At 61.9% G+C, this 23640-nt stretch overlaps 1 protein-coding gene across 4 annotated transcripts; it reads left to right on the top strand.

Moving 5' to 3' along the window:
• The first annotated feature begins 739 nt into the window (after nt 1-739).
• Nucleotides 740-23625, top strand: KCNJ4 (potassium inwardly rectifying channel subfamily J member 4). Of its 4 annotated transcripts, none has more exons than XM_003989260.6 (2): nt 740-1044; nt 21864-23625. In XM_003989260.6, the coding sequence occupies exon 2, from the start codon at nt 21903-21905 to the stop codon at nt 23274-23276; it is 1374 nt and encodes a 457-aa protein (XP_003989309.1). In that variant the 5' UTR covers nt 740-1044; nt 21864-21902; the 3' UTR covers nt 23277-23625. The 4 variants fall into 4 exon arrangements, with proteins under 4 accessions (XP_003989309.1, XP_019691122.1, XP_044918295.1 ...); XM_019835563.3 differs by lacking the exon at nt 740-1044 and adding an exon at nt 3766-3996; XM_045062360.1 differs by lacking the exon at nt 740-1044 and adding an exon at nt 16441-16465.
• The last annotated feature ends 15 nt before the right edge of the window (nt 23626-23640 follow it).

Here is a 23640-nt window from a genome sequence, read left to right as displayed (position 1 = left end):
GGCCGACGGAAGGGGGCTGGAAGACCCGCCGGGCTGCGGGGAGGGGGCCGGGCCGGGGGCCCGCGGGCCGCCGGGGGCCCGGGCCCTGGTGGGGGGGGGGGCGCGCGGCCTCCGCACTGGGGCGCGGGTCACGTGTGAGGAGGGGCGAAAGTCTCGCAAAGCGGGGCGGCGTGCCGCGAGTTGGGAGTTCTCGGCACGCCGCGGGCGGCGGGAGCTCGGGCTCCCGGGCGAGCCGGGGACGCGGCGGAGGCGCGGGCCCGGGTCCGAGACAGCGGGGGCCGCACCGAGAGTGGGAGGGGGAGAGAGACGGAGACGGACAGACGGGGACCGGGAGGAGGACAGATAGAGACGCGCAGGGGAGAGAGACAGGGCAGAGGCGGAGGCAGGCAGGGGAGACACCGGGAGGGCGACGGAGACGAAGGGACCCCGCAGGGAGACACGGACAGAGCGGCAGCGGGAAGGAGGAGCCCCACCGAGCGACAGAGATCCGGGGAGGCGGGCGGGCGGGGGGGGGGGTGCAGCCGGGGGAGGTGGCGGCGGATCCCGGGCCGGCCGGCCGAGGAGGAAGGGGGGGGGGACAGTGCAGCGGGGCAGGGAGCGGAGCGCAGGGCGGGGGACGGCGCGGAGTGACGGCGCGAGAACAGCAGGGGGGGGCGGCGGAGGGCAGGCGGCTGCGGCGGGGGCGGGGGGCGCGAGCGCGGGCGGCCGAGCGCCATGGGCCCCCGGACCCCCGCGCTCTGAGCCGGGGCCCGGCCCGACGATGCTGACGCCCAGGCGGCGCCGGGGGCGCGGCGCGGGGCAGCGCTGAAAGTTGGGCGGCCCGCGGGGAGCGGCGCGGGACGGCCCGGAGGCGCGGAGACCCGGAGACCGACGGACACGTCCACCTGCAGCCGGGGAGGGGGGCGGGGCCGGCCCGCCGAGTTCGCGGGGAGGGGGCGCCGGGACTCCCCTCTCCCCGCCCGGGACGCCGCCCGCCCGACCGCGCCGGGGGATGTAGAGCCCGCTCGCCGCCTCCTGGACCTTCGTCGGAACCTCCGCCCCGCGGTAAGCCGGGCCCACGCCCACCGCTGGCGTCGTCCGTCTGTCCGTCCGGCCGCGTGCGTGTCTGTGTGTCCCGGCTGGGCTCCGTGGGCCCCGCCCGCTGAGCCCCTTATCCCTGCGGGTCTCGGGTTCCGGGCGCGCGTTCAGCGCGGTCCGGCGACTCCCCGGGAGCTGGCAAGCTCTGTCGCTCTGTCGCTCTGTCGGTCGGTCGGTCGGTGGGGACCGTGAAGGTCTGGGTTGTGGCCGGAAAGGCCGAGAGAGGTGGGCGGAAGAGGGCTTGACCTCCTGCCCCGGCCACGACCTTTCCCTGCCTCCACCCACCCCTGGTTGTCAGCCCGTTCTGAGGAGCTTCAAGGCAGGTGACTTGTGGCAAAGGAGGGGGGGGGTCCCCTTTCGGCTTCCCCAGCTGCAACCTGTTTGCAAAGGGCCCTGGCCCTCTGATCTGACAGAAGGCGACAACGTCCCAGTTCTCATGCTCTGAGCACCTACTTTGGGCCAGGTGAGCCCAGGGTGCGGTCCGGTAAACGAGGTAGAGACTGTGGAGAGAGGCAAGGGCTGCTCTTCCCTCTCTGGAGGAGAGCCCCAAGGAAAGAGGTCTAAACGAACCCCTGAGCAGGGAAACTTCCCTGCCTCCCCACCGGCGTCAACACCACACTTCTGCCGTGGGTGCCTAGGCTGTGAGATGGGGAGAGAATACAGGGAGACGGTAGGTGGGAGTGTGATGGAGGCCCCGGAGGCAGGGCAGCCTGGCTAAGCTGGCGGGTGAGGCCCTCAAGGCCAGTAGGATGCTCAGCAGCGGCTTGGGGGAACCGGGAACTGAGGGGACGGAGGTCCCAGGGCCACGCGTACGAGACCCAGAGAGGAGCCAGATCTGTGTGTGTGTGTGTGTGTGTGTGTGTGTAAAACGTCTGTTCCACTTCTCCCCACATACAGTCCTGTGACCTCCAGGGCTTCGGCAATTTGGGGAGCTGTTGGCAGGACTCTGGGGGCCCTGCGAGCCACGCAAGCCCTGCCTTGGCCTGGGATGGGAGGAGCCAAAGCTAGAAGAGGTGGTGGGAGAAGGTCTGGGTTGCAACATGGCAGGAGCACGGGCTGCTGGCCGTCGAGCTGACCCATATCCAAGTTGGAGCCTGGAGGGGTGAGCCTAGAACATTCGACCGTTTTCCACAGGGAGGCGGGCTCTTTCCACGCTGGGCAGGGGGCTTCACATACCCCACATTCAGGCTCCTGGAAATCAGCTCACTAGCTGAGGGACCAGCACCCTGAGGCAGTCACTCTCCTCCCCGACCCTCAACTTCCAGAGCTGTGGAATGAGGACACAGCTCCCTGCCCCACTGACCTCCAAGGGCTCAGATGAGCGGAGGGCTGTTCACAGACTCAAGAAAGTGCTGGGCAGACGGCAGTGAGGATTCCTTTTACCTTCAGGAAGGTGAACAGCTAACGGGGAGGGAGTATATGGCCTCCAAGAGAGGATTGACCAAGGAGGGGAATGTCCAGGAGTTAGAGGGGCATCTGGGGCTTGGGCGCTATTCCTCAGGAACCTTTGGGGATCCTGGAAAAGGAAGCTCCTCTCCCCATGAAAGCCTTTGGGGTGACTGGGAACAGGCAGAGCTGGCCTTGAGTATCTGCTGGGTGACCTTGGGCCGCTGGCTCGACTTCTCTGGGCCTCAGTGTCTTCAACCGGAGAATGGGGACGTTGGTACTGACTCCACTGGGTTGCCGAGCGATTTGCCGACTGTTCCAGGCCTCTGAGAGCAGCTTGCAAAAGCCTGGAGCATAGTAGGTTCTCAGACATTTGCAGAAACCAGGATGAAGTAGCTCTAGAGGCTGTGGAAAGATTTCTTTGCTTCGGATAAGAAGGAAGGGGAGGAGGAACAGTGTAGGCTTACAGGGCGGGTTGGTTCTTAATGTGGATCTGGGGGAGGCGGGGGCGAGTGCCGAGGGGGGTGTGAGGAGGAGGGGCCCCCTCTGCGGGGACCACTGAGTCACGAGGACATGGAAGCGACATGACAACCAGCAACATGGTAACCAGGAGACTCGTGGCGGTGGGAAACGGAGCTGGAGCCGTGTGTCGGGGAGGGGTGGGGGGTGGCAGTACCGGGGCTGGAGGGTCCGGGGAAGAAGAACCGGGCTGGTCTCCCAGAGCGAGTAGGGGGGGAGACCCTGAGGTCAGGTGGGCTAGGGTGGAGAGAAGGCGAGGGCAGAAGGAGAGGCGACTCTAGGGGCCGCCGGGCAGGGGGCTTCTCCCGCACCTCCCCAGGCTCCTCGCTCCTCTCCTCCACATCTCCACTTTTCATGCCTCTCCCCCTAGGATGCCAAATTTGGCTCACGCAATCTGTCGTCTCTCTTCTGAGATTGGCACCGGGACCAAAGCCGAGTGCATTACATCACCGCCGCTCCCCCTGCACGAGGAGAGGGAGGGACAGAGGGCCGGGGGGCAAGTGGCCAAGCCTCAACTTTCATTCCTGTCTTCCTGCTCACTCTTGCTAGCTCGGTCCCAGGCGTTGGGGGCTTCCGGGGAGCAGGCAAGCAGGGCCTGGAGGCAGGACGAGGGCTCCCATCTTGGAGAGATCCCAGGGCCAGGGCCGGAGGTCAGACCGCGTCGCTGTCCCCCTGGCTAGGTGGCGCCTGGGAGGCAGGGAGCCTAGGTGCAGCACATTCTGTCATCGCCTTGCTGTGTGTGACCTTGGGCAGGTCCCCCCGCCCCCCACCCCCGCCCTGTGCAGTGTCTACATCTGTGTGGAGAACAGTTGGCCACTCGAGAGCTTGGGGACTCTCCTGAAAAAAGATGCCCTTGGGTCCTGCTGCGCTCCTGGGCACAGAGGAGGAGTTCTGCATTTTCAGTGGCTCACTGTGACTTTGAGCAGGACCTTAGACCTGCGTCTCTTCACCTGTCAGACGGGGTCGACAGAGCCCTCAAAGGCGCTGAATGTGAAAGGGGTACAAGACACGCAGGTGAGAGACAGGGGAAGAGACAGGGGGGTCTCTGGCCCTGAAACCACAGACCCTCGGGGACCCTGTGGCTCCCGGCAGGCTGGGCTGGAGGCGACGGGGGCAGTAGACCAGTATCTCAATACAGACAGAAGGCTTGGCCCTTAAATCACTGGGCTGACGCCCTTGTTTTAAAAACCGGAAACCGAAGCCCGGAGAGGGAAGTGGACCCCCACCCCGAGGCCACAGTGGTGGTTTGGGGGGCAGAGGAAGTAGAGGTAAAGTTTATTTATTTGGCGGGGGGAGGGGCAGAGAGAACGAGAGAGAGAAAATCCCAAGCAGGCTCCAAGCTGTCAGCGCTGAGCCTGACACGGGACTCAATCCCACGAACTGTGAGATCGTGATCTGAGCTGAAATCAAGAGTCGGCCGCTTAATGGGCTGAGCCACCCAGGTGCCCCTTGGGCTCATTAAAAAGATTTTTTTAATGTTTGTTTATTTTTGGGAGAGAGAGAGCACGCAAGCGGGGGGAGGGCAGAGAGAGAGGGAGACCCAGAATCCAAAGCGGGCCCCGGGCTCCAAGCTATTAGCACAGAGCCTGACACGGGGCTCGAACCCACGAACTGCGAGATCATGACCTGGGCTGAAGTCGGGCGCTTAACCGACTGAGCCACCCAGACACCCCACCTTGGGTTCATTTTAAAGTGAGTTTCAAGCCGTCTCAGGCAGCGACAGGCTCGATTTGGAGTTAAGCTAGAAGATTATGGCCCCTTCTAGAAGATTCTCAGAGCTGGAGGTAGAGAAAGATGGGGAGCCTCTGGATGGTTTGTGAAGTAGTGAGCTCCTCATTCCCAGAGCTATTTAAGCAGAACCAGATGAGTACCTGCCAAGACCCAGTGAGTCCTACTTTATGGGTGAGTTTGAATGACAGTCCCGCCTCCCAAATCCCAGGAGCCTTTCCTATCCCAGGAGGGGCTGGGACGCAGACAGCCGTTGCTTGCCCGCTTTCCAGCAAGGAAACTCACTGTTACGCCGGGCATTGGGCTGGGAGCTCTTTGCAAAGACTTTCTCTTGCCATCCTCCCATCAACCCCGCAATGTCGATTTGATGTCCCTGTGTCACAGATGGGGGAGCCATGGCTCAGAGAGTCTATGTGATCTGCCCAAGGTCACCCAGCAGGGAAGTGAATGAGTCTGGATTTGAGTCCTGGCCAGTCTGATTCTCGGGGGCTGTCCCTGGGACTTCCTTGAGAAAAGAGCGGAAAAAAGTCCCTCCCCTGGGCCGGGGCTTGGCAAGAGATGATGTGTCGCCCCCACAGCATGACACCCCCTCAAGGATCCTCTGGGGGCTCCATTCTGGAGACATAGTTACAGACGTGCACCCAAGGGAGGACTCACTTTACAAATGGGAAGACTGAGGCACAGAGGCGAAGAGTGACCCGCCCAAAGGTGCCCAGAAAGTCAGATTTGGGCCAGGGGTCTTTCCCTGCGCTGGTGAGGCAGGAGGCTCCTTTGGGCCGATGACGGTGTTAGGTCTGGGATTGGAGGTGCAGGCGGCTCAGTGGTTTGGCAGAGGGCTGAGAGAGAGTGCTGGCTCCAGGCTAGGGCCGTGGGGAGCGAAGTCGGCCTCCAGAACGCGGGAACGCGGAGAAGGGCGCAGGAAGAGAAATCAGCAGGGACAGCGGGTCCACTTCTGTCCTCCCCGGTCCCGGTCCTGCCCGCAGATGTCCATGTCAGACCCCCCGGTGAAGTCAGGGGAAACTGTGGGTGGGACCTGCCTGGCAAGAGAGGAGGCTCTTGGAGCTAGCCTTGGGTGTGGCTCCCTGTGTGACCTTAGGTTAGTCCCTCACCCTCTCTGAGCTTGGTATGCTCACCCGTGTGACCAAGAATCTGGACCGAACGATCCGTTTCCCAACGAACGTAGCAGCCGCTGGGCTGTCATCCCAAAGTGCTCCTCCCATCCCCACGAGGACCCTGGGCCCCGGGAAGGGGCAGGCAGGAATCCTGGAGGTTGGCATAACCTTTAAGCCTCCTCGGCGACTCAGCCCTCCTTGCGGTGTGGGGGGAATCTCCGGGCGCAGCCTTTCTTCTCCTTTTCATCTTTATTTTTCTCCTGCTCCCTCTTCCCCTTGCTACGTGGGCTGATCGCTGCTCAAACTTTTAATTCAGATGGTAATTGAAATAATAATATGGGCTGAGGCCCCTCTGCTTGTGACGCTGCAGCTGGTGGAGCTCAGCTATGAATAGACCCTGAGTCACACACGCGCGCGCGCGCCCGCTCCTGCCGGCGCGCACACGGGGCTCACGGGGTGGTGGGTGGGGTGCGGCGTGGGGGGGGGGGGCAGGGTGGGCTCACGCTCCAGCTGGCTCTGGGTCTCAGCCCCCCACTCTCAAAGGCCTGGGACCCTTCTGCCCCCTGCCACCCACTCCCTGGTCCCTGTGGCACACCGGCAAGACGTGGGACATCGGTGGTCTTGATTACCGGAGGGGAAACTGAGGTCCCAGCAAGGGGGAGTGGCCGGCGGGACGCAAATAGAAAGGGGCCGGGACTAGGTTTGAGCTGGTGGGTTTTGCCCGCTTCTTAGACCACTGTTCTGCCTTAGGGCACACAGGCAAATGGGGGAGAGGAGTACAGGGGTGTGGCGCTGTCTCCCTTTGGTGTCCCCCCTGCCTCAGTCTTCCCAGCGCACGCTCGCGCCCCCCTCTCACACCTTCCCTCGGGCGCACACCCAGACGCTCAGCTGCTCCGAGACGCGGGGCTGTTGCTTCCTGGCTGGGCTGCAGGGAGGTTTTCTTGGGGGGTCCTGCTGTAGGAACGGGGACAGACCCCCAAGTGCCAGGCTCTAGGCGAGGCTTTTGTGTTCATGATTTTCCTTAATCCTCCTTGTCACCCTCCGTTGAGGAAACTGAGGCTCAGCTAGAAGCAAGAGTTTGCCCAAGGTCCGGCGGGGTGGACTCAGCCGTGTACCATCATCCTGCCGGAATGTTCCCAGTTCTAGCCATTCTGGGACCCTCCATTTGGCCTGCGGCAGGAGGAAGTGTGCGCCTCTTCCAGCCTGGGGCTCCCCTCTTCTCCCCCTGCATTCCTCCCTGTGGCTACCTGGCCAGTTGTTGACCAGCTCTCCTGCCAGCAGCAGGAAACCCGGTCTCGGTGGGCAGGGGGAGGGGACGCGTCCATGCGGGGCATTGCCAGGCCAAAGAGAGAAGCTACCAGGACGGGCGGTCCTCGGTGTTCCAGACCCCAGCTGGAGCTGTGCAGGGAGAGAGAGGGCCTTGCGGTACCCTGTCAGCTGGGAGATTCGGTCTAGGCCTGCTGGGTGTGCCCAGCAGGGGCCTCCGGAAGGGCAGAGGGGAGATGGGCCTGGGCACGGGGAGTGCGGTCGAGCAGAGTTACCCCTGGGCCTGGGACGATGGAGAAAATTCTCCCCAACGTTTTCTGGTGGCCCCGGCGTCTCCTGCATCTGCTCATTCTCCGGCACGGAGCCGCTGAGCCCAGAGACCACAGTGACCTGCCCAGGGCCCCTCGTGACTCCCCTGCCTCGTGACTCCCCTGACGACACCTGCTCTCTGACTTAATCCCAGTTTAGCCACTCACTTACCCCTTGTGACCTTGACTGGGACGTGAAGCAGAGGCAACCTGTGGCGATGGGGGGCTGTGCTTGGCTTTCCCCGTCTGTTCCCCGTCTGCTCTCAGAGCACAGCCCGGCTCCACCTGGGCAGCGAGATGGGAGGGGACCCGCTAGGCCAGGGAGGGGAGGGTGCATGACTGTGCGGGGCTCGTCCCATTTTACTGATGGGGAGACCGAGGCCTTGGGGAGGGAGCTTGGCCAACCCTGATTTGGTAGCAGACTTGGCACCAGGTTTCACCATCCGGCCTCTGGGACACCCCGCCCCGCCCTCGGCAAAGTCTCTCCCCCACCCCGCCCTGCCGCTCCCCTCCCAACCTCTACCTCTACTCCAAACTCCCACGGTCGGCCTGGAAAGAAGTCCAAGCCCCCTGCCCTGGAATGGGGGCCAGCAATCTGGAAACTCCATGGGGCCATTTGGGGAGGTGGCAGGCACAGAACTGGAGGTGACCTGGCGGCGAGGCGGGGGAGGGCAGGAGGGGCTCAGTCACTCTGGCACGTGACCCCTCTTGTTAAAAAAATTTCTTTAATGTTTATTTATTTTTGAGAGAGAGAGACACACACGCAAAGTGTGAGTGGGGGAGGGAGACAGAGAGTCTGAAGCAGGTTTCAGGCCCCGAGCTGTCAGCACAGAGCCCCACACGGGGCTCAAACCTACGAACCGTGAGATCATGACCTGAGCCGAAGTCGGCCGCTTCACCGACCGAACCACCCAGGCGCCCCAACGCCTCTTGCTAGGGAGCTCACCATCTCTTGGGGCAGCCCACTGGGTCTGGAAGGTTCTGCTAATTGGTACCTGCCTCCCTCTTTGGCTTTCGCTCGGAGGGCCCCAGCCTCTTCCCTATAGGAGAGGTGGCCCGCTATCCCGTGCCCCCGAGGCTTCTCTCCTCTGGCCTCCCTGGTCCCAGCGGAGGCCTGTGGATGGGAGACAGATCTGGGTTGAAGTTCACCTCCACCCCTGAGTGGCTGTGTGGCCTCGGGCAGCCTATCCACTTCTCTGAGCCTCTACCCCTGACCTATGGGGTGGGGTGGGCTTGTTGATGGGAAGATCCATGAGCTCTGACTGTAACACGGCCTCTGGTTCCCTGAGCTGCTGTGTGGCCCGAACCGGTCGGTGGCGACTCCTCGCAGGTTTCCAGGCCCCGGGCCCCACGCCTTCACTGGCCGTCACCTTCCGATACTGCCTGTCTAGTTATCTCGGGTGTCAGCGCCTGAACTCTCTGCCGAACCCTCCAGACCTGCCCGGGTGGGGGTAGGGCTGGCTGAGTACCAGCGCCGGGCCGAACAGCTGCAGACCCTCAGGCCGCCTGACCTTGGAAAGAGCCTCTCTGGCTGGGTTTCAGAGCCATCCCCCCGCCCCCCCCCCCCCCGACACTGGGCAAGAGCTGGGCAACAAGGAGGGGAAGGAACCAGGTGGGGCGGAGAGCAGGCTTGGCCTCGTGCTGGAGCTGGCCTGGGTCCCTGGGGTGACAGGCCAGGAGACAGGAGAATGGACGGCCAGCTATGGGAGGGGGGTTACAATTATCAGCTGCATTAATAGCACGGCAGAGCCTCCCCACGCTCTAGTGGTGGCCTAAGGAGGGGGTGAGCTCCCTGTCACGGGAGGTGTGCAAGCAGCTGCTGAATGACATCTGTTAGGAGGACAGCAGCAGGCTCTCATACAGGGCCGGGGGAAGGGAGTAGACCCAGAGCTCAGAGTCCTTGTTGTCTGGGCCTCGGTGCGGAGGCCCCGTGACCCTAAGGGCCTAACAGACCGTCCCAAGTATTCCCTCGCGACCTTCACCAACTCTCCCCACGGTTGTGCCCTCCAAAAGCCCACGGTCAGTATACGGTATGTTTGTTTTTACTCTGGGTCTTGGTCCGAAAGTTGAAAAGCTACTGCCCTGTATAGAAATCCTGGAGGCAGCACTGGGAGACGCTCCGTGTGCAGATCCCTCTTTCTCCAGGATGCTCAGCTCCTAGGAATGTAAGTGCCAGGAATTCCAGGATGTCACTATTCTGTCCTCAGACCTCCCTTCCCTGGCCCAGCAGCCCGCTTGGCTCCAGGCCGTCCAGTCCCCCCCATCCCCCCCACCCCCCCAACCACCCCCCTCTCCAGGGCCTACATCCCGCTCTCTGCCCAGCCCAGCCCTGGCCCAGCCCTGCTTTTTCTTCGCACTTCCTGCTTGTCCCACACCTTCCTGGGGACAGGAAGCCCTCTGGCCTTGCAGACCCTTTGTCCCCAGGGCCTCACCTGTTTCCCCAGGGACCTGGGCAAAGCACGAGGTGTGTCTTACCCACTTCTCTTCCCCGAGCACGTGGCAGGTGCTCGGTAAATGCTCACTCCTTCCACAGCGGTTTATAGAGAGCACCGTCCGAGGCTGGGCTCTGTGCTGAGTTGGAGACACACGGGGCAGGAGGGCGGAGGTCCCTGCAGCTCCGCGGACGTTTAGGGTGAGGAATGAATGAATGAATGAATGAATAAACGAATGAATGGAGTCTGCGAGTCTCTGGCCTCAGGAGCCGGCTGGGCGGACGGTCAGAATGGGGAGCACGTAGCGCTCTGCCTGTGTGTTAGGCATCCTGCTAGGGACAGTCACTCGTGTCTGTGGATGAGCAGGAGTGTTGGGGTAGAAGCAGGGGCTGGGTGTTCCTGCCGCCGTCTCTGGCCCTTCTGAGACCTGTCCGCCTGCCCCAGCCTCCCCGCCCTCCTCCTCCGGTCCTTGGAGCTTCTCTTCTGGGCCTGGAGCCCTTGTTGTGAATCGGGGACACCCAGGGGCCCCCCAGGGGACACGTCAGAGAAGCCTATGCTCTGTGGGAGGGTGAGGCGAAGGCCTGAGGCCTCAGACGTCCTGCACTCCCTCTGGTGCCACAGAAGGTCTCCATCTGGCTCCACTCAGAGACCACCTCCGCCTGAGAGGTTCTCCCTGACTACGGGGACAGGAATAACTCCTCCTTGGTCACATTCTGTCATATCCCCTGCTTGGATCCTTCGCGGGAATTATGGACGAGCTGGAATTAGCTTGTTTCTCGGTCGGTCGTCAGAGGTTTGTTAAGGGTCCACTCTGTGCCGGGCACCGGAGGTCGGGGGTGAGGCAGAGAGCAGAGGTTCGAGGTCCCTGCACTTAGGAGGTTGTACGTGAGATGGGCCCGGATCGGATAAATGCCGTGAGGATCGGGACGCCGAGCATGGGGGGCGGGGGGAGGGGGGCTCTTGTACCGTCTCAAGGTGTGAGCAGTGGCGTCTTGGCGCATTTCAGCCCGAAGGAGAAAAGACTGGAGGGGAGTACGTTCGCCGCGTTCAAGGAACGGGAAGGAAGGCTGGGCAGGGGTGGGGTGGAGAGGAGAGGCCCAGGGCCGCGTCGAGGGAAGTCGGGAGGGCTCCAAGCCGAGGGGCAACGTGGGACCGCAGCGGGGGAGGCCCTGGAGTCGTCTGGCCACGACGTGGCGTGGAGCAGGGAGGACGCTGCAGGCTGGACGGACAGAGCGTGGGGCCGTCCACCTTCTTGGGGGAGCTCCCGAAACCCAGGTGAGGTTGAGCGTAACGGCACCCACCTCCGGGGTGGGGGTCAAAGTTGTGGCCAGGGTCTGGCCCACAGCTAACGGTGTTAGTCGCTACACCATCACAAGCATCATGGCGATGATGGCGTCGGGGGGGGGGGTTGAAGGGTGATGCCCCCGTGTTAGCTGAGCAACCCTCTGGGCCGGGGGTGGGGGTCACAGACTGCGCTGGGGAAGGCTGGGGAGGGGTCGTTGGTCGTCTCGGCAGCGCCGGGTCGGCAGTGCCCCTTTTTAGCAGACGCCGCTGGGGAGCAGGAGGTCACTCTGCCCGTCGCTGCTCCCAAGGACGGGGGGGGGCGGTCAGGGGGGGGGGGGCGGTGGTATTTTAGGCCAAGGCGGAGCCTGGGAGCTGCAAGAGGTGTGCATATTAGAGGTGGCAGGAGGGAGAGTGAGGGGGCCATCCGGAGAGGGGCCTTCAGGCCCGGAGGACTCAAGGAGGAAGGTAGGGGTGAGCCAGGGCCTCCCTCAGAGCTGCCGAGCCCTGGAGGGGAACCCTGGAGGGGAACGTGGATGCTGGTAGAGTCACCCCCTTCGAGAAGGGCTTCTGCGCCTTACGGTTTATAAACTCTTCCTGTCCACCACTACTCTTCATCTTCGCAGCATGCCTAGGAGGTGGGCGTCATTCCTCCCCATTTTATGGACGTGACTCAGAGAAGTTAAGGCATTTCCCCAAGGCCACACAGCACAGAAGTTAAGGAGTCTCAGGCTTTCTGGGATCCCGGGCCCTTTTGGGGACCTTATGAACGCTATAAGCCTTCTCAGAAAAATACACATATGTGTGCACTAATTTTAAAACTTTCTATGTGTCTTTTTTTCTGTAGGTAATACATTCATATGGTTCTAAAATTAACAAGACATAAACAGGAATACAGTGAGAATTCTTCCTCCCACCCCATCCCCAGCCACCTGCTTCCCCTCCCCGGAGACAGCCAGTGTCACCAGTTTCCTGGGTCTCCATCCACAGACAAGCCGAGACAAGCAAATATGTGTGTCTATAAATTTCTTTCTCTCCTTTTTTACACAAATGGTAGATACTACGCTCAACGTTCGTCGCTGCTGCCTTTTTTTTTTTTTTCTTAAAAACACATCTTGAAGACCCACATCGCTCCTTCCCAGGCTCCCTCCTCCTTTCCCCGCCGCCCCCCCCCCCCCCCCGGCTGTGCGATGTGCCGTTCATGGGTGGGCATTGGCTTCTTCCAGGCCAGGCTGGGCATACAGGGCACCTGGCTCCCCATGCGCGTGACTGTCTGCGGGCTGAGGTCCCAGGGGTGCCCCCAAGCGCCCCAGCCAGTCCGTCCCGTGCCTCTTCCGAAGCCACCCAGGGCCACGCAGAGCAAGACAGGAACCAAGCCTGGGACTTGGCTCAGACTCCCCTTCCCTGACCCTCCCTTCTTCCCGACACCTCTTCTTAGGTGTGGCCTGTGGGCCCATCGGAGAATTCAGAGAATCCTGTGCCGGTGTGAGCGAGGGACAACAGCCCCCATGCCCCACAGCTTCAGGGGACCTCCTCCCCCCGCCGTCAGCCCCAGCTCCTGGAGTCTGGTTTGCTGAGAAACCAAGGTTGGGGTGGTGGTCTCCTAGCCTGCCCTCTCTGCTCCTGCCCCCTGGCCCACCACAGCCGCTGTCCCCACACCTTGCCTTCTCCTGTTGCCCATGTCCTCACTTCACCCCTTGTGGCCAAGGGAGGGACAGCATCCAAGTGGAGAAGGGACATGGGGCCGCTGGCCTTGTGGTCTGGGCTGGTCAGGGCCAACTGGGCGGCCCTGCTAAAACCCCTCTTCTGGCTTTGGGGACCCCGCTGTCCTGCTCCTCTGATCTTCTGCCGTGCTGGGTCCGGGTCCTCTTTCGTGGGCAGGAGATGCCCAGCGGCCCCGGGGCCCTTCCCTCTTCTTCCCGGCATTCTTGCCCCAGGCGGCTGCATCCGGTTTGCACAAGTTAAAACACCGCCCCGGGCGGTCAGCACCTAACGTCTGAGCCCGGACCTCGGGGTCTGACATGCTGTGGATTTCTCTACCTGGACCCCCACAGCCACCGCACGCCGGAAACAGTCACTCCTTAAATCTGGTCCTCTTACAGCGTCTCGTTACCGGCTCCCAGCACCCCTCTTCCCAATCGCCCCGTGCAACCTGCCACCAGGCCCTGCATGGAAATTTAAACGGTCAAACCAGGCAAACCCCAACCGCCTGCCCACCTGTATCCCGTGGCCATGAGGATGAGCCCCATGATTCTTCCCCCCACCTCTGGGGCCTCATCCTGGGCAAGTTCTCTCCCCCTCGTCTTGCTCACTTCACTCCCATTACCCGGCCTGCTGCAGATTCTCGACCTACCAAACTCTTTTCTGGAACGTTCTACACGCCACCTTTCACACAGACACACGATTCTCCTCACCGGCTGGACTCCCCAGTCAGTCCTCAGGTTTCAGTTTCAATGTCACTTTCTCAAAGAGGCCCCAGGGGACCCCCAGCCAACCAGAGGCCCCTGTCCGCTCTCCTGTCCTGCCGAATTTCTCCTTCAGGCAGCTTGCCACAATTTCTGACCCCCCGTCTATGCAGATGCTGTTATGTGTATGGCATCTCTCCGCAGCTGATCCAGAAGGCTGGGTGGGTCCACGGCCTGGGTCTGACCCGCAGCAAGGGTGCAATAAATAGTAACTCAGCAACTTTGGAGGAGGCATAAGCAGCAGACCAGGCCCCTAGAGGCCCCAGGAAGGCCGTGGGGGATCGAATCCCACCACCAATGAGAGAGCTGAGGATGTTCTAGAAACAAGAAGCCTTCAGGGATCTGCTCTCGCCTTCTAATCCCTGTATAGAAGGAGGGCACAGGTGTTTGGGGACAGTCCCTTTGGTGGGACTGTCTGGCCAATAGAGGGGGCTCCTGCAGGGGTGGGGAGCATTCCGGCAGGGCAGGGGCCGGGCGCTGGTGGTGCAGTAAAGGGCACGTCTTCAGGTGGGAGCAGTGACCCTTGGGTCCTCCAGCCACCAGCTCCTGCTATGTGACCATGACCAGAAGGTAGGAGGCCTCTCTGGACATTCTAGGAAACTAATTTTCTTTCTTTCTTTCTTTCTTTCTTTCTTTCTTTCTTTCTTTCTTTCTTTCTTTTCTTTCTTTCTTCTTTCTTTCTTTCTTTTCTTTCTTTCTCTCTTGCTTTTCTTTCTTTCTCTTTCTTTCTCTCTCTCTCTCTTTCTTCTTCTTCTTCTTCTTCTTCTTCTTCTTCTTCTTCTTCTTTTTAAGTGTTTATTTATTTTGAGAGAGAGAGAGAGAGAGAGAGGCAGAGAGAGCGGGAAAAAGAGAGAACCCCAAGCAGGCTCCGTGCTGCCAGCGCAGAGCCTGACGATGCAGGGCTGGAACTCGCGAACCACGAGATCATGACCTGAGCCGAAACGAAGAGTCGCACGCTCGACTGACTGAGCCACCCGGGCGCCCTGCCGGGGAACTTGCTTTCTAAGCCTGCTCACCTGTTGGCTGAGTGGCCGGGAGGGGGAGCTGGGAGTTGAGGTGCAGAACTGGAGGAATGAACCAGTTCACGTCAACACGGCTCAGAGCCCCTCGGGGAGCCCAGCGTCTCCCGTGTGTCTGGCTCTAAAATCAGGGACCAGGTCCTGGCTCCAACTCGCCCTATGACCCAGCTTCTTCTTTCCCCAAAGGGCTGACTTCACAGAGTCAGACTTGATAAATGTTTGCCAACTGGAAGAAATAACGTGACAGTGTTCCTTTGGGGCGGGAGCCTAGGGTGCCTAATGAACGTGCTCTGGCGCCCACTGCCTGGATCCGAAACCCGGCTCTACCGCTAATGAGCTGTGTGACCTTGGACGAGTTGCCGGACCTCTCTCTGCCTTAGTTTTCTTCTCAAGTAGGGATAATAATGGTAACTTCCTCTGAGGTCATGGTGAGGATGGCAGGAATTGATCAGCATAAAGCACTCAGAACAGCGCCGGCCCAGAGGAAGCGCGTGCTAAATGCTCCGCGTGGATTTTGCAATGTCACACCGTTGGCCAGTGGGGGAGGGGGTGCGTGTGCAGTGGGATTTCGGGGTATAGAAGGTGCGAGGGAGGAGCGGCGTTCGCTGGGCACCCCCTGTGGGGCCTGCACGTCTGTGACCGTTGGCAGCCTGCGTCCGGCCCTCACGACCCCCCTGCAAGGTAGGCATCACCACGCTCCTTTGCCAGTGAGGACACCAAGGCCCAGAGAGAGGTCAAGGAGTCTGCTGGAGCGAGGCGGGACCCGTCCCACTTCCGGGTCAGCCTGGGGGAGAGTCCGAGGCCACGGCCCTCACTCAGCTCCTCCCTGTGCTGGTGTTGGAAAATGAACCGGGCGGGGCCGTGTGATGGGTGCAGGGCCGGCTCTGGGGAGCTGCGGCTGAAATGCAGGGGAGGAGGTCAAGGGAAGGACTGGGCAGCCCCGGGGAGTGATTTGTACCCACTTAGCAATCATTTACTCCGCGCGGGGCACGTGAAGGGCACGATCCCATTTGTTCCTCATTACGGTTTTATGAGGTAAGGACTATTGTTAGCCCTACCCAGGGATGCGGAGGGCAGGGACCAGAGAGGCTAAGTAATTTGCCCAAGGTCACGCAGGCGGAAACTGGTGCAGAGAGTCCAGAGCTGAAGCCATGGCAGGGGGACGATGAGGGCTCTTGAGACTCATGACGAGGACGTGGTCAGACCTCCTGGGGCCTGAGCAGCAGGTCAGAGCTGAATGAACCCTCCCCCCCGACCAGGCCGGCCAGGCCGGAGAAGCCTCAGTCAGAGCGGGAGAAGGGGCAGGCCCCGTGCTCCTCGCGGGGCTGGGCAAGGGGGACAAGGGCGTTCATTCCTTTCACGGCCCCCAGGGAAATCCTCCCACCCTCTAGAACCCATCCTGGGTGCACTTGAGTCAGGAACCCCTTGGCCCCGCCTCGTCTCTAATGCCCTGTGTCTGCTCCCTCTGGTAGAAGAAAAGAGCCTCCCTGTCCAAACCCCAGAGGGGTTCAGGGATGAACGGGGCTGAAGAGACTCGGGAGCACCCACCAGATCCCCCGCCTTATTTCGGACTCTGTGCTGGGCGCCTTGTTTCTCTCCCACTCTCCTGCCAGGGAGCAAACATGGTCCCCCATTCTGCAGGTGGAGGGAGGGAGCGCCTGGCCGGAGCAGCTTAGTGGTGAAGCCAGGGCTTGAAGCTGGGTTTCCCGACTCCCTGTCTCGTCATCACCATCATCTTGGTCAGCAGCACCGCCACCATCGTCACCTGCATATTCTTCGCATTTTGCCGGCCCGGCGTTTCTGTTCCAGGCCGGCCGGCGTTTCTGTTCCCAGTAGTTATATCACATTGGTCTCAACAAAGGGCCGGGTGAGGTAGGTACTATCGGCATCCTCTCCGCTTTGCAGATGAGGACACTGAGGTCCGAAGGGGACATGCTGGGAGGTGACAGAGCTGAGACTGACAGCCAGGTTTCACCACCCAAACGCGAGGGCTTAGCCAACACGTTATTTTTCTGAAGTCGAAAAGGAGCCGGGTGGTGCAGACAGGCGGTGAGGGCCAAGGGGCTCTGAGAAAGCAGGGCTGCGGCTGGTGGGACAGCCAGGGAAGATTCAGAGACTGGGGCCTGGGGGTGGGGGGGGTGCTGGGCCTGGGGGGCTGGGGGGAGGGGTGCTGGGAAGAGACACAAGGGATCCGCGTTGGTCGCGCAGGGTGTTGTGGAAAGTGAGGGGAGCCGGAAGCCAGACTGGGGACCGGGGTGAGCCGGGGACCGGGGTGAGCCGGGGACCTGGAACCAGCCGGACCTGAGTCAGAATCCCAGCTTTGCCACTTCTGCTGTGACCCCGGTCCTCGTCCCCACTCCCCCCACCCCCAGCCTGTGATTCTTCAGCTCGGAAGAGAAATAATAACCCTGCTTGTTGCTGTGATAGGCGCTTAATAAATACTTGCTAAATAAACACAGGGTTGCAGTGACGCTTCGGGGAGATAGACCAGGCAGTGCCTGGCAGGGAGTTGACACTTCCAGAGGGTTCCTTGCCTGGAAGCAGCCACAAAGAAGGAGACAGTGTCAGCTGGGCCCCAGGGCTGAGCAGTAGGACCTCGGGCAAGTCACTTCATCTCCCCTCCTGTCCCATCCAATAACAATTAGATGCATAAAGGCCCTGCAGGCCAGCCTGTCCCTAAGCCGTCTGCCCCCTACGAGAGCCTGCCTGCCTCAGGTCTCTGGAGGGGCCGCTGCTGAGGGCTCGAGGGTGGGGTGAGATGTACCCGCAGCCCTCAGTAACTCTCCCGTGAGCGGGGTGGGTGCACACAGGGAGATTTGCCCTCGTGGCCTGCCGGGGTTGCGGGAATCCACCTGGCCGGCTGTCACTTTAGCAGCTTTTCTTTCTTTCTTTTTAAAGTCTATTTATTTAGAGAGGGAGCGGATGAGGAAGGGGCAGAGAGAGAGGGAGAGAGAGAGAATCCGGAGCAGGCTCCACTCTGTCAACACAGAGCCCAACACGGGGCTCGAACCCACGAGCCGTGCCATCCCGACCTGAGCCGACACCCAGAGCCGGACGCTTAACCCGCTGTGAACCACCCAGGGCCCCCTAGCAGCCTTTCTTTTGCAAAGGGAGTCGTGGGCCAGGAGGGGGGGCATATGGTGTCATAAAATCAGAGGGAAAACAGAGTGACGGGCGTGGGGTCCTCTGGACCCCTGGCAGGCGGGGTGCCCAGCCCTCTTCCGGAAGGAGCAGGCTCGCAATAGCGCCGGTGAGCCGACAGCTCTGGGCCTCACTGTGCCACAGCCCTGCTCTTGGCCTCAGTTTCTCTAATTGTCCAGTGAGGTCTGGTCTAGGGGCTCCCGATTTTGGATGTTTGCGGCACAATCAAATTGAATGGAAAAACGTTTTTTTGGTAACGGATACAACATTGCCAATCCTTCATTTTGCCAAGAAGGGACGTTAAGTTGTTTTTTTATTTAATTTGTTTTAAAAAATATTTACTTTCGAGGGGCGCCTGGGTGGCTCAGTCGGTTGAGCGTCCGACTTCGGCTCGGGTCATGATCTCACGGTTTGTGGGTTCAAGCCCCGCGTCGGGCTCTGTGCGGACAGCTCGGAGCCTGGAGCCTGCTTCGGATTCTCTCTCTCTCTCTCTCTCTCTCTGCCCCTCCGCCACTCACACTCTGTCTCTCTCTCCTTCAAAAATAAATATTAAAAAAAATATTTACTTTTGAGAGAGAGAGAGAGAGCGGAGCAGGGGCAGAGACAGGAGACACAGAATCTGAAGCAGGCTCCAGGCTCTGAGCTGCCAGCACAGAGCCCGATGCGGGGCTCGAACGCACAAACTGTGAGATCGTGACCTGAGCCGAAATCGGACGCTCAACCGACTGAGCCACCCAGGCGCCCTGGGACGTTAAGTTTTTAAAGGCAGCCAGCATCTTCCAAAGAAAGAAAGTTTACCATGAAAGGGGTCCCAGGATGCACTCAGAATAAAGGACAGTGACCAGCAGGCGAAGCTGGCCAGGAAGGGGAAGGACTTGTCCAAGGTCACCCTGCACGGCAGGGAGAGGGGCCCGGCCTCCCAGAGCCTCCGCCGTAGAAAATGTGGTGAGACCGTGTTCTTCCACGTGTGTTCGTTTCGTGACACCCTTGTTGCAAGAGAATTAGACCAGCTCCCTGCCTTCCAGAAAAGTACGGTTTAATTGGAGACACGATCCAGGCACCTGCACAACCAGGGTGTGCGCTCTGATAAAACGTGTATTCAGAGGAGGGTGCCCAACTGTCGATGCCTCTCGCTCCTCTTCGACGATCTGTGCCCGTTCTCTTTCGCGCTTTCCCCGTGGGCCCCTGGGCCTTCGCCAGGAAGCCCTGTGTGACAGACAAGGGAAAGAAAACCTGGCCGTCTCCCGGTGGTCGTCACCCGAAAGCACCATGCCAGGCTGGTACTTTGCACGTTTTGGTCGGGCGTTGTGCGGGGGCAGCCCACACGTTGACAGGTGAGCCTGTCACTCCTGCCGAGGAGTTAGCGGTGACGGGAGTGTTCGCATCTTTGAGCGGGTCACCGCAGACAGGGCCCTCACCAACCGAGCGTCTTCAGGGGGGCAGGCTCCTCCGTGGTGGAGGGTGGACGGGTCTGGGGGTAGCTTTCCCAGCAGCCCCGAGTGGACATTCCCGAGCGTGGCTGAGCGGGGAGCAAGTAGAGTGATGGGCGCAGGGTCTGGATCACCGCAGGGGTGGGGGACAGGCTGAGCCCCCACCGGGCTGAGACGTGAGGCTGGCGGGGATGGGGTGATGGAAAGGTAGGGGCTGGGGCTGAGGGTTGAAGTTGGCGGTGGGGGAGTGTCAGGTGGGGACATGCGGAGCCTCGGGGCTGACCCCGGAGCATGGGGCTGGGCTGATTCCTGCCACTTCCGCTCAGGAAAGGGGGGGAATAGTGGGCAGTGCTGGTGAGGGAGGACCGAGAGCCGAGAGCATGCAGAGATCTTCTCCCTCACCCTCACCCCCAGGGCCCTCCTAGAGAGTGAAAGCCCCATAAAGAGCCTTCTCCTACAGCACAAGTCCCCTTGGGCAGAGAGCCAGGGGTCCCCAGCACCCTGGGTTTGGGCTTGGCCTTGGGTAGGCCCTTCGCCCTGTCTGGGCCTTAGTGTCATCGGTCAAAGGCCAGGTCACCACACTTTGTCCCCTCTGCCCCTCTTCCTGAGGCATGCGGCCGGTGGGTCCAGGGCATGCTGGGGCCAAGCAGGTTCCCCCTCTTCCCTAGCCCCAAACCGCACTCCAAGTACTCCAGGGAGGACGCCCTTCTTTCCAGGGGCACCTTAGCCTTCCAGGAGCTCTGGAGCGGGAGTGAGGAGCCCGGGGTCAGGGCTGGCCCACCCCGTCTCACTCTGGCACCCTTAGCGAATCTGGGCCTCAGATAGAAAATGAGGGTCTTGAAATCAGTGATCGCCCGTTCCTTCTGGTTCTGGCTCCTTCTGTGGTGCTAATGGAGGCGTTCAAGACAGTGGGGGGCAGAGCAGAGGGAGATGTTTAGTGAAGGAAGACCTCCCTAAAAACTAGAAGGCGCTCCTGGCCCTGACCACCGGGAGCCCTGGCTGTTAGGGCTCCGGGGGAGGCGACAAGAGAGGGTCCGGGACTCCCGGCTAAAGTTATGACCTCTTAAGGGCCGGCATTGCACACCCACATTGTCTGTTAGGTCTTTGGACTGATGGGTCTCACCGGTCCCATTTTCCAGAAGAAGAAACTGAGGCTCACAGCAGCCAAGTAACTTGCCCGTGTTAGGCGGTGGATGAAGGACTTCAGTGCATGACTGTGGGACCCAGGGAGCGCCTTTGAGGTGGGGAAAGAAGAAGAACCCAGAGTGGGGGGTGATCGCGGGGGAGGTGGGGGGCAGGGCTCACTCTCCCCAGGCCTGGCCGAGGGAGGGAGTTTCTCCCGGGGAAGAGGCGCAGGCAGGCACCAGGCTGTTGATCTCTAAATTATAGCGTTGGCGCGCACTGGTTGCTGCGGCAACCGAGTTGTCCTGAACGGGGAAGTGTATAAACATTGCCACAGATGCACAATTAGATCAGGAAGAAGAATAGAACAGAAAATAGAAACTTCCAGCCTTATATAATTCTGGGCCAAAACGTTACCGGGAGCCCGGGCCCAGGCCCAGCCCTGCCAGCGGCTGCCCTCCCCACCCCCACAGCACCCTGTCTCTGCCGGGGCCCCAGTGGAAGGGAGGGGTGAGGGGAGGGTCTGCCCTCCGTGCGCCCGGCTGGTGCGCCTGCCACCCGGTGGGGTAAGGGCCGTCCGCCTCCACTAAAACAGCCGAGGACGCTGACAGGTGACTCCTGCCTCTCGCCGGCTTCCTCCCGCTCTGGAGAAGCGGGAAGGAGGACGGCAGGGTGACCCGTTTTAACTGAGCACCTACTATCTCCTTCGGTCCTGTGAGGTAGGGTTCGGATACCCATTTCGCGGGTGAGGAGACCGAGGCTCAGAGGCGGGACACGAGTTATCTGAGGTGTCACGGCGAGGCAGTGGGTGTGCCTGCCTCCCTGCCTCTGGGTCTCCACAACCGTGAGCTCGAAGACGCTGACGGCACCCGGGGAACTGAAGGTTAGACACACCTGAGTTTGGATTTACGCATCAGCTGTGTGGCCTCGGGCAGGTCACGTCCCCTCTCTGAGCCCTGTTCCCCCCACCTGTGACTTGTAGAAACGTTCTCTGTCCACTCTGTCTGCGAACGGCAGCCAGTGGCCGCAAGCGGCCGCCGAGCGCTTGAGATGCGGGCAACTGAACTTCCAACTGTGTTTAAGTAAATGTCAAAAGCCCCAGGTGGCCTTTGGCTGCTGTACTGGACCGCGTGGGAGGATGTCCAGCCCCAGAGAGAGACCCAAGAGGGCAGAGGCTGGTCCCAGGGCGGTGAGCGGGGGGGGGGGGGGCGGGCCAGCGCATTCACAACTCCCTCTGCTCAGGGCGCGTGGGACAGACGGCATGAGGAAGCTCCCCGGCCGGGGTGGGGGCCAAGGAGGGTTGGAGGGGGCAGCGTGAGGGGCTGTCCTGGTGGCCTCAGCTTCTGGTCCCCGGAGGCACTGGCGCTGGTCCCGATACTCCCTGCCTGTCTGCAGAAGAGCCTGATGTGCCACATTCTGGGCGCAGGGAGAGGGGGGCCTGGACCCTGGGCCCTGGGCCAGGCCCCTCCCCTTGTGAGCATCTCTGGGGGGGGGGGCGGGGGAGCGGGGACGGGGGAGGGGGAGGGGGAGGTCCCGGGCCACCAGCGTCTCACGCGTCTCGGGCTTCTCCTCCCCAGGCCCTGCGTCTTCCCAGGTGACCACGCCGGCTTCAGGACATGCACGGGCACAGCCGCAACGGGCAGGCCCACGTGCCCCGGCGGAAACGCCGCAACCGCTTCGTCAAGAAGAACGGCCAATGCAACGTCTACTTCGCCAACCTGAGCAACAAGTCGCAGCGCTACATGGCGGACATCTTCACCACGTGCGTGGACACGCGCTGGCGCTACATGCTCATGATCTTCTCCGCGGCCTTCCTCGTCTCCTGGCTCTTCTTCGGCCTCCTCTTCTGGTGTATCGCCTTCTTCCACGGCGACCTGGAGGCCGGCCCGGCGGCGGCGGCGGCGGCGGCGGGGGCGGCGTCGGCGGCGGCGGCGGCGGCGGGGGGGGCCCCGCCGGGCGGTGGCGCGGCGGCCCCGGCGGCCCCCAAGCCCTGCATCATGCACGTGAACGGCTTCCTGGGCGCCTTCCTGTTCTCGGTGGAGACGCAGACGACCATCGGCTACGGGTTCCGGTGCGTGACGGAGGAGTGCCCGCTGGCGGTCATCGCCGTGGTGGTCCAGTCCATCGTGGGCTGCGTCATCGACTCCTTCATGATCGGCACCATCATGGCCAAGATGGCCCGGCCCAAGAAGCGGGCGCAGACGCTGCTGTTCAGCCACCACGCGGTCATCTCGGTGCGCGACGGCAAGCTGTGCCTGATGTGGCGCGTGGGCAACCTGCGCAAGAGCCACATCGTGGAGGCCCACGTGCGGGCCCAGCTCATCAAGCCCTACATGACCCAGGAGGGCGAGTACCTGCCGCTGGACCAGCGGGACCTCAACGTGGGCTACGACATCGGCCTGGACCGCATCTTCCTGGTGTCGCCCATCATCATCGTCCACGAGATCGACGAGGACAGCCCGCTCTACGGCATGGGCAAGGAGGAGCTGGAGTCGGAGGACTTTGAGATCGTGGTCATCCTCGAGGGCATGGTGGAGGCCACCGCCATGACCACCCAGGCCCGCAGCTCCTACCTGGCCAGCGAGATCCTGTGGGGCCACCGCTTCGAGCCCGTGGTCTTCGAGGAGAAGAGCCACTACAAGGTGGACTACTCGCGCTTCCACAAGACCTACGAGGTGGCCGGCACGCCCCGCTGCTCGGCCCGGGAGCTGCAGGAGAGCAAGATCACCGTGCTGCCTGCCCCGCCGCCCCCGCCCAGTGCCTTCTGCTACGAGAACGAGCTGGCCCTCATGAGCCAGGAGGAGGAGGTGATGGAGGAGGAGGCCGCGGCCGCCGCGGCCGTGGCCGCAGGCCTGGGCCTGGAGGCGGGCTCCAAGGAGGAGGCGGGCATCATCCGAATGCTGGAGTTTGGCAGCCACCTGGATCTGGAACGCATGCAAGCCACCCTCCCGCTGGACAACATCTCCTACCGCAGGGAGTCCGCCATCTGACCTCCAGGCCCCGCCCTCGTCACTTCCCACAGGCGCCTCTGCCCCGCCCCCCCCGGGGGGAGGGGTGGGACGCCAGGACACGCCCCTCCGCGCTCAGGACAGAGCCGACCCTGGCTCCGTGGACCTTCTGGAGGGAGGTGGGGGCTTCAGAGACTGGGGGACCCCTCCCTATTGACTCCAGAGCCCAGGCCTGGGAAGGGCCCAGGACACCCTCTGCCCTGTCAGCCGACCCGCTGGCGTCTCGGGGACCCCAGACCCACCACCCTTTTCCCACTGACACTTCAAGGACGTGCCCCCTTTGCTCTCGGAACCTTGGGGAGGGCGGCTGGACTGCTGGGGGGTGGGCATCACGGGGTTCTGGGGT

The sequence above is a fragment of the Felis catus genome, chromosome B4 (genome assembly GCF_018350175.1).
Source record: "Felis catus isolate Fca126 chromosome B4, F.catus_Fca126_mat1.0, whole genome shotgun sequence".
Classification (NCBI taxonomy): Eukaryota; Metazoa; Chordata; class Mammalia; order Carnivora; family Felidae; genus Felis; species Felis catus.
Note: the sequence above shows the minus strand (reverse complement) of the source record. Positions and strands in the feature narration are given on the sequence as shown.

Coding starts and splice junctions, on each gene's coding strand:
- KCNJ4 (XM_003989260.6), top strand. CDS start 21,903: ATGCACGGGCACAGCCGCAACGGGCAGGCCCACGTGCCCCGGCGGAAA.